Source organism: Morone saxatilis, unplaced genomic scaffold, assembly GCF_004916995.1.
Source record: "Morone saxatilis isolate NCDOM2014 unplaced genomic scaffold, NCSU_SB_2.0 Contig10, whole genome shotgun sequence".
NCBI classification, from domain to species: domain Eukaryota; kingdom Metazoa; phylum Chordata; class Actinopteri; family Moronidae; genus Morone; species Morone saxatilis.
The window spans coordinates 1,006,717-1,016,669 of NW_023339652.1; the positions used below are offsets into that span (position 1 = coordinate 1,006,717).

At 41.7% G+C, this 9,953-nt stretch overlaps 1 protein-coding gene across 1 annotated transcript in view; it reads left to right on the forward strand.

Moving 5' to 3' along the window:
- Nucleotides 1–2,006: 2,006 nt before the first annotated feature.
- ptprr (protein tyrosine phosphatase receptor type R) overlaps nucleotides 2,007–9,953 on the forward strand; it is a gene marked incomplete in the record, with an annotated part of 22,425 nt that continues 14,478 nt past the window's right edge. Inside the window, 2 exon segments of the mRNA XM_035674806.1 lie at nucleotides 2,007–2,386; nucleotides 7,489–7,823. Of these exon segments, the coding sequence (XP_035530699.1) occupies nucleotides 2,305–2,386; nucleotides 7,489–7,823 (417 nt within the window).

Sequence of the window (9,953 nt, forward strand, 5' to 3'; positions counted from 1 at the left end):
AGTGAATGTTTCAGCAAATATGACTCCTCCTTCAGCTTTAACTGTGAACAGTGGTGCCTTCACCCTTCTGTGTACGCACTGCCACGACGCTGCAGATTGGGTAACACCTCGGACACACCCAAGTCTGTTGCACACCGTTTAGAGGAAACGTGTCATTCAACCTTGAAACTGTGAACATTGTGTTCATATTGAACTCTGTTGTTTCTGTCTTACAAAAGTTCCTCCATGTAAGTCGTCCAGAAACGGAGACCGCCGAGCTATGGGGATGATGGAGAGTCCGACCACAATCTGAAACATGAGAGGGCAGCAGGACTCAGAATCAAATCCAAGAAAAACAAATTATATCAAAGAGAATAATAGAATAACCTGTCAACAATCTGTAAAAATCAGTTAACCGTTTATGTCAGAGAGCTGATCTTATGTTATTTAAAGGTCAATCTGGTGACTTTATATTTTTCTTCTGTCAACAAATCCCATATTTTGACTCAATCCCATTTACTGTTGTTTAAATAAATGCACCGCATCCATTTCACCAGCAGAGGTCGCTCATGTTCTCCCTGTTGGGGCTGCAAATCTTCATGTGTCATCTTCTCTATGCACTTATGTTTTCTTCAAAAGCTTGTTAAGATAAACTAAACCTTTTTTTAAATACAATTCAACCTTTATTTATACTCGAGGAAGCACTGAGAGGCAGCCATCATTTAAAAAGAAAACAACAAAACAACAAAGAAATATAATAACAGAGAAATACCACAAGTATCTAACAGAAAGACATTAACACTTTCTGATTAGCGGATTTTAATTTGATAATTGAACAGTTAAATAATACTTATGTAAAAGTGTTTTTTTATGCATTTGTGTTTTTCTGCTTTAAAGTCCAGTTACTCACTGCGAAGATGATGTTGGAGCTGATGAAGAAACAGCAGTTGACCAGAATCATGCTGCTGCTGCTGCTGGTTAGAGCAGAGAAACATCAGAATGTGCAGAGATGTTGGTGTGAGTCGGCTGTTGTTCGGGGCAGGTGGCGAAAGTGAAACGAGGAGTCAGTTAGGGCCAGACGATGGGCAGGGCTTCCTGTAAAAGATGGGAGGAATAGGAAGCTCCTTAAGGAATAATACTGAGGAGGAGATGTACTACAAAAAGCATTTAAATACACAGAGAAACACAGTAGAGTGCAGTAAAGAAACACAGTAGAGTGCAGTAAAGAAACACACTATTAAACAGTGACGTATTGTAGTAGAGGACAGTAGAGTATTGAAATAGAGGACAGTAGAGGACAGTAGAGGACAGTAGAGGACAGTAAATCAGGAAATATGATGATGAAGGATGTAATGATGTAATGATGTAATGATGATCTACAAGCTGAGGTTAGTGTGACGTTGCTGATGTTGAGGATGAATTATTGATTACTGATGATCAGATGGAGCAGACAGATACAGTCAGCCAGACACCGACTGCTGCAGCTGTACACACATTGTTTTATACTTCTTTTATTCATAAGGTCAATGATTTAGAATCACAAAGTCAAAATAGTGTCAAACAGAGTTTCCATAATAAATACTGATAATAAAGCAATATACTTTATTGAACTTATTTATGATAATAACTGCTATTCTGCCGTTAAGGTTCAGATTTTGTGGCCATACTTTGACATTTGGTGGGTTTATATTTGTATTATTTACATTTACATATTGATTGATTGATTAATGGCAATCAATCAATATATTTAGTTGAAGAAATGTTTACTTCCGGACTTTCAGGTGAACGGAAACGCCGCTAAAATATTTATATATTTTTCATTTTGTTTAAATAATTATTTTCATATCAACAAAGTAAATCAGTATTTTTTTAAATTAAATAAATATAAATCTATAAATTAAGGATTATTCCTCCTCTCTTCTCCACCACGCCTTTTCTCCTCCCCTTCCTCTCTCCTCCTCCTCCTCCTCCTCCTCATCAGCAGCCCGGCTCCCTCCACCTGAACCCCGGCTCCTCACACACCTCTGCTCGGTCTCTGAATCTCAGATGGAAAAAAGCCTCTCCCGGAGCCGCTGCTGCACACCGGCTGTTCCTCCTCTCGCCAGGCCGCTGTAGGACACCGAAGGGCGGGGAAGGAGCGTCGCGGGGTGCCGGTGTTGGAGCGGATCTCTGGAGCTCTGGCAGCGTCTCCTCCCTCATGCTGCATGCTGCGGAGCCACAGATAGATGAAATATACACCGTCTGCTTTGCTTGATGCTTTAATACAGCACTGAGAGAAGCTGCAGAGGAACATTTGTTTCAGTTTGAGCTGCAGAGAGAGGAAGGATGAGCCACAGAAGAGGAAGAGGAGGATTTCTCACCATGTTTCTTTTCTTGTGTCTGATATGGACACAGCTGCTGATCACAGGTAAGCGTCTGTTGTGTGGATGCTGCCTTAAAAACACAAGCTAGCAGCAGTAGTGCTCAGATCAGTGGATTGCTCTTGTTTGGGTCATTAAATTGTCCTTTCTGTCATTAACCTTGTAGAAATCACCATAAATGCCAGAAAGCTCCTCAGATGTGACCATTTGCTTGCCTGCAAACTGCGGATCTGTGTTGCTCTGATTTAAAAAAAGCTAAATAACCTCTTTAACATGCGATGGCAATGTATCCATTGCAATTACAGATATTTTTTTTATGTTCTCTGTGATCAATAAATACTTGAATAATGTTTGTTACACCCCTAAAAGCTGCTGTTCTGTTCTTTGGGGGGGAATTGTACATTAAAACCCTCACAACAGAAGCTCAATCCCTCCACAAGAATATGACAGGAATATAATAACAGTATGTTGTAGTTGGTTGTCACTAAAAGGGAAAAAGAAGGTAGAAATCCTCACAAGGCTTACTGTAAATCAATATCTGATATATGATATAATCTGTAGGGATCCTTTGCGGGATGTGATGAGAAATGCCATCAGTTATGCTTAATGTGTTCACTGTTGTGAATACATGACAGCAGGGATGATGTGGTGATACCGTAGAGGAATTCACTGTGAAATAGCTTCTGATGAAGTCTACTCACATTAACGAGCATTTCAATTATTCATGAATCAATCAGTCTTTGAGTAATCATTTCCTATTCAGTGCTCTGAGGTAAACCAGACTGTAACTATATAGAAATAACAAATCTTCTGTCTGATGGTCTTTTTTGTTCATGTAGGTCATACAAAGGCATCAGTAATAAACTGTTTCATAACCAGTTTAAAAACTCCTTGTTGTACGTTTTAATAAAAGGAAATTTTTGAGTTTAACCATAACTCAAAAAACAAATTTAAACTCCACACCTTCCTTATCTTTAAGGATTATTTAAAACTGCAGCACAAAATGCCAAAATACTCTAAAACAGCGACTTCAGTCCTGTTGAAAATGTCACACTGAGGAGGATCTATTGTCAGAAATATAATATTCATATTTTAATAAGTTTATAATCAGCTGAAAATAAGAATCGTTGTGTTTTTGTTACCGTAGAATGTTTCTCTAAAGGCAACGCAGGTCGACATGTTTCTACAGTAGCCCAGAACAGACAAACCAAACACTGGCTCTAGATTGGGGGCCTTTTGCTTTATTGTGGTCCTCCTTTTAATATTCGTCACTGTACGTAAGTAAGAAAATAAGGCTGTTTATTGGCTTCACTCTCTGATAAACAGCCTCGTCCTGCATTAGAGCTAACAATGGCCAAACATCCGGGAGAAGAAAACACCTCATTTATCAGAAAAGACACCTGTTAAGTTTGTATGATTGTTAAAATTTTTTAAAATACATAATACAGACTGAGAATTGTATAAAAAGTTCCTAAAGGAGAATCAGGAAAAATCATCTTTCGTCTCAATACTCAAAATAATCTGCACAGAATTCATCAAAACGCTTGATTTCACACTATTTGGGTTCATTGCACAGTTCATCCGTTGTTCTCTACTGTTATTGTTCTGCATTGAATATAATCTACAATATGTCACTTAGTTTACTCACTGATAGAAAACGAGTCTCTTAAAGGAAAAAGGTTGGGAACCAGTGATATGTTGGGATTGATTTTAATCAACTTTTAGGAAAACTGTCCACAATATGCATAAAATCTGAGCAAAAACCTTTAACCTTTAACATCTGCTATGAAGCAGTTAGGGGTTCAAACACAAACATTAAATACAGAATTAATAGAAAATTCTTCCACTGCAGATCGGATCCCTAAAAACTGTCTTTTCAACGTAGCAAAAGGCATGTTCACATAGTGTTTTTACTTTAATTATACTTAAACTGCAGACCCTTTTCCTGCTTTATGTACAGTAAATACTGAAGCTTATTTGTGTAACTGGAACAGCGTAATGAATGCTGATGCTGAAACTGGAGCTGCGACATTTTAAAGTCCAAACGCAGGAATGTCTGGATGTTTATTCATTTTCTAACATCACCTGCAGACAGACTGTGTTTGCTGGGGAGTGTCTCCCCACAGAGTTACCGGGTCAGCCCTCTTCAACTCCTCCTGCCATTGGCCGACAGCTCCCTCCGGGGCGAGGAAGGGCCGACTCTGCTGTCCAATCAGAGCGCGGCTCAGCCCAGTGTCGTGCATAGCAACCAGGACGCTGTCGCTAGGGAGAAAAGAAGCCAGAGAGATGGAGAGAGAAGCTGTGTCAGCTCAAAGGGCTGATTCAGTCAGCTGAAACCTGTTTTCAATTCAGCACAGCACAATTATAACGCGTGCATTTATTTTTGAGTCGACAGCCTCTGAGCGGGCTTTAAGCTCCCTCACAGACAACCAAAACAACTCTCCAAGACAACCACCAGTCAGAAGTACTTGCACAGCAGATCTTCGGCACAGATGCAGCCAAGAAAAATAGTGCTGTCATGGGCTGGCAGACAGATATTCTCTTCCTTTCTCTGCCAGAGCGAACAGACGAGCGGTCTGTCAGCTCGGACTGTGTGCAGGTCAGACTGAAGCTGTATGAGAAACCTCCAGCATCAGCTCTGCTCAGATCACTCAGGTTTTATTAAACCTTCGAGAAACACCTGCTGCAATGACCATGATTCATCATGTTTCTTTCACAGTGTTGTCATTTTAGCCATGCTAATTAGGGCTGCACGATATGGTAAAAACATCATCTTACACATATTATATTGACTGATATTGTGATATGATTCATTATTAGTGTGGGAATGATCGTTTTAGCATCACAAATGTAATTTTCACTTTAAAAAATCATGATGATGTGACAGTTTTTTGGGGTCTGTATCAAACAAACATGTTTCCTTAAAGCTTTGTAGGCCTGTGTATCTCTGCAGCACTACAGTGCTACTACTGTTTGTCCCACATTTTAACTTTATTAATTGCAGATTCTCAGATCTGGATATTGCACTTGGCCATATTGTGATTTTTATAATATTTTAGATTAGTCGTGTGGTCGTGTCGTGGATTTATTATGAGGCCTTTAAGGAGACTGACTCACTGCTGGAGCCAGCCTTGTTACTTAGCCACGGAGGTTGCTGCTTGGTTCGTCCACCACTTTTATCCAAACAGAAACAACTATTGGGCGGGTTGCGGCCCACAGGGTTGCAGCATGGTAGTGGAAGCATCCGTTGAGATAAGCAGGAAATAGGTGCCGTGTTTTTATTTCAATTACCCGGTTAGGCAAGAAGGTCAGAAATCTGCTATCTAAATCTAATCTCTTACTTGCCCCTTTACAAATAGTTTTATTTTTATTAGTGGTTATCAAATAACAGCAAAGACCCGATTAGCTATCATGCAGGAAACTCAACTGACAGTCTTTGGAAACTTGACCTGCCTTTGAAAAATCTGTATTGTTCTCAAATTGAATCAAACTGAGTGATACATACAGTAGTTGGATTTCTGCCCACATCCTCTTAACGCCGCCCAACTAAACTCCTGTTTCCAGGATAATTGAAATACTCGTTTGTGCTTCAGCTCATAAACCATGATCGGTACTGAGCATGTGCGACTGTCAACAGAGATGGGAAGGAAGTGAGATGGCTTACTCCTCTGCTACAAGAAACTGTTGTTTCATTCTTTTTTAACACTTGACCGATCAGAGAAGTGAGTTGCTGGATTTACTAACCCGAAGAGGCGTTTACTTGCCCCAGGCGAGTTGAGGCCTGCCTCTGTGTGACCTGTGATGATGGTGTCTGCTAGAAGGTGTGCTTCAAAAGCTATAGGCTCCCTTTCTCACATTAAATCAAGGTCTCCTGTTCTGTCGTCTGCCCAGGGGCTACATATAATATAATATAATATAATATAATATAATATAATATAATATATAACTCTGTATATGTTAAATAAACCAACGGAATACAATAAATGGAGTCCGACTATACCAGGAGAAAAAGGATCCCTCCTGTTCTCCTGTTATCTTCCATGGAAGTCTCTGTGTTTAGTTCCTAAATACCAAAGGAACTTATTTTTATTGATTCCTGAAAAGGGAAGATTAACTTTTTATTAACCTTCATGTCCTCGTTGTCTTTGCAACCAACAAACACTTGAAATCGTTCAGACCGTGCTCAGATCCAGCTCCTGAAGGTTCTGGTCTGTGTTTTCTTTAAATAGACAGTTCACGTCTGAACATCTGTGAATGTGAAGCCGGATGCTGCTGAGATAAATAAAGACTTAGAATGAATTATGCAGTGTTCATGTTGATCACGGTTGGGTGAGTTCAGTCGGTGTGCAGGGGTTTCCTCTCCGCCTGCAGACTGATGAAAGCCTCCATCCTGACCGAAGACGATGTGACAGCAGAGAGAGAGAGACAGGCAGATGGGATCTCCTGCTCTCATCTCTTACACTGCTGTCTCTCTGAGTCCTGCTCAATGTGCAGCGTTGGAGGGATGCATATATAAAAGATTAGATAGGTTGTGTATATCCAGAGGTATGTTCATATAATACTTAGTCAAGAAGACAAAAGAGTAAAATCTACATACCTTCCTATCTCATACAGTCGCACGAGCTACGTGGTTAACGTCCTGAAACGGCCATAGGTTTAGGCAACAAAGCTACTTGGTTAGTTTCCGGAAAACATCATGATTTTGGTATAAATAAGTATAAATATTAGGGTTGAGCGAGTACTAGTCCTAAACAAGTATTCGGTACAAGTATCAAATGAGTAAAATGTGTTAATATCCATAAATATATCAGCTTTTATTAAAAATACTCTGGTCTCTCTGGTGAAAGTCGTGTGTTTGTTTGACCCAGTTATCCACCCCAACTGCATCCTTACATAGTCTGTCTCACTCTTTAAACTACGTCACCTGCTGCAGATGGGTGGAGCTGTAGGTAGAGGACAACCTGCTGCCGGTATGATTATAATCCTATCAGCAGTAGCTGTAGGCATTTAGGCATTTGTAATTATTAGCCGACTGAAAAGGAGAAGTTGCTTTTATGTACCTGAATCAGCATTGTTTCAAAAGTCACTATGAACAACCAGCTACCAACTATCATCTTCATCTCACCTCACATCTTCTTCTCCTCCTCAGAGTCGTCTTCTGGTGACCACGAGCTTCGTCTCTTCCCGTCTCGCCGCTCCAGCCGTCTCCCTCCACCTCTGCACCCCCAACACGACTTGAACCCACAGCCTGATGTGGACGACCCTCCAGAGTCCCACCCCCACCACCTCCACCATCATCATCATCATCATCTTCACCACCGTCAGCACCCTGCCAGGTTGGCCAAAGTGATGCCTGCCGCCCTCTTGGACTCTCGCTTTCGTCAGGAGCCCAGCGGCCAGCAAACCCTCAACCTGCTGGCGCGGCCGCATCACCAGGTGCAGCCGGAGCACGCTGTGGTGTCTGCACGCCACCTAGTCACCGTGGTGAGTAATCTGCTCCCTGATTGGCTGACAAAGAAGGGAAATGGGAAGGTTGTGTGGGGCTTTGATGCCGTCACAGACTGAGCTTCTCATGCTAGTTAGCTTCTTCTGTTTATTTCAAGTGAAGCAGAAACACATTGTTTCCTGTGTTGTAGGAAAGAGAATCTGTGTATTCTGGTGATTTAATAATGACATTTTTAATTTTGCAAGTTGACGTCAGGGTTGGGGCGATTGTACGAATATATCAGCCAGTTTTTTTGGGGCGAGTTTTGTCATTTTATTTCGCTAATTTAATGATCTCCAAGAGGAAGAAGAGGGCTAGAAAATTTTCACATCTAACTCTGTGAACTAACGGTTTATTTTGACCAGTTTGATGTCAGAGAATACATTAAGATTTACAGCGGTTCCGACCAGGACTCTGACTCTGGAGACAGATTTTGTTTATTAAAGCTATAAGATCCTAGGCAGACCTAGTGTGATGTGTTAAAGGATTAGGGAAGGTTGTAAAAATACAAAATCTCCTTACCTCCTGTAGAAATGTTTAAATGTCTCTTCAATCTTTAAAAGAGTCTTAAGAGCAACACACATCAGAACATCTGCACCCGCTGTTTGCACCTCAGCAGCATGTTGTCAGGATACGATACTCCAGGAGAGCAACAATTTTATGACATTTTCTCTCTCAATTGGGACCTCCAGGCCACTGTACTCTGACTGCATCTTCTCTGGGCTGTATCATCTGTCCAGTTTGTGCTACAGGTGTCACTGACGCTCTCTGATCGGCCTGCGTGGGTTACACCTTACTGTTGTCTTTTGCAAGGAGATGGATTAAAGTGTGAAGTCAGTGAGGAGGGTTTTGGAGTCTGAAGGTGTTTTTGATGCAATCTAACACCGTCAGAAGCCGGATACGAAGTGTGTGTTCACTTCATTAGCATCACCAGACTCCTGTAATGTTAGCTCGAATCTGAGAGCCTCAGTCTGATGACCAGTTAAACTCCCGCAGCTGAAGGCTGCAGATTAGAGATTTCTGGAGGCTGGAGTGAGTAAGCACTTCTGCTCTCTCGCCGAGGCTCACCGACATGATGGTCTTTATAAAAGAAGGTCCCTCTCAAAGGTCACAGGCGACTAATACTGAGGAGGTCAGAGGTCAGAGCAAACAGACAGTAAGTGAATGATGGATGAGGAGCGGCAGATTCCTCTGTAGCTATGGTGCCGGAGGAGAGATGCTGCACTCTCTGTTGCCATGGAAACACTAATCATGAGTCTGTGTGTGTGTGTGAGAGACCCACTTACCTTCACAATGGGCGGTTGCATAACTCTTAGATAAACAGCAGCGACCTTCAGAGTGACATTGAGACACAGAAACAGACAGACAAAGAGACGAGTGTGTACAGGTTGATAATGAGTGAGTCAGGAGGATAAAACTGGATGATGACTGTCTGGAGTGGGTGAGAATAAATCAATACACATAACAATCTTTATATGATGCTGAATAGATTCACAAATGCCAAAAATAACGTTGTTTAACACTGACTGAGCTTCAGTGTGAGGACGCAGTGCAGCAGTCAGAAATCGGTTTTAACGTTACAGAGGCGACTACATCGGTATGCGGACCCCGGGATCGATCTGAATGTAGCAAGAACCGGTCGATGTGTTGACTGAAGCTTTGCTGCTAGCAGCGTCTCTACTCTCGTGAAAGGTAAAAGGTCAACGGCAGGGTCTCGCCTCAAGAGCGACGAGAGGGGAAAACCACCTGAACCACATTGTTATGGTTGCTGGGAAGGTGATAGGTGTCCCTCTGATGGCTATTTATGACCAGCAGGTTCCCCGCAAGGCCAGGTCCATACTGGACTGTACACCCCCCCCCCCCCTCTTTTGTTCCATGCAATAATCCAAATTAATTTTACATTTTTAGCATTCTGGGATTGTAAAATAACTGAACTATAGTAACGTTAGCGCAGTGTGGATCACAAGGTCTGTATACCTCGATACTGCCTGAGCGTAGTTAGCTTAAGTTAGCTGTCAGTTATGTGTCATTTGTAGCTCAGTGGGTAAATAAAGGAGTCAGTGCCTCTGATTCTGAATTAAACTGTCGGTTTGCTCAAGATTCCCTCCTTTAGTGTGTGTGTGTGTGTG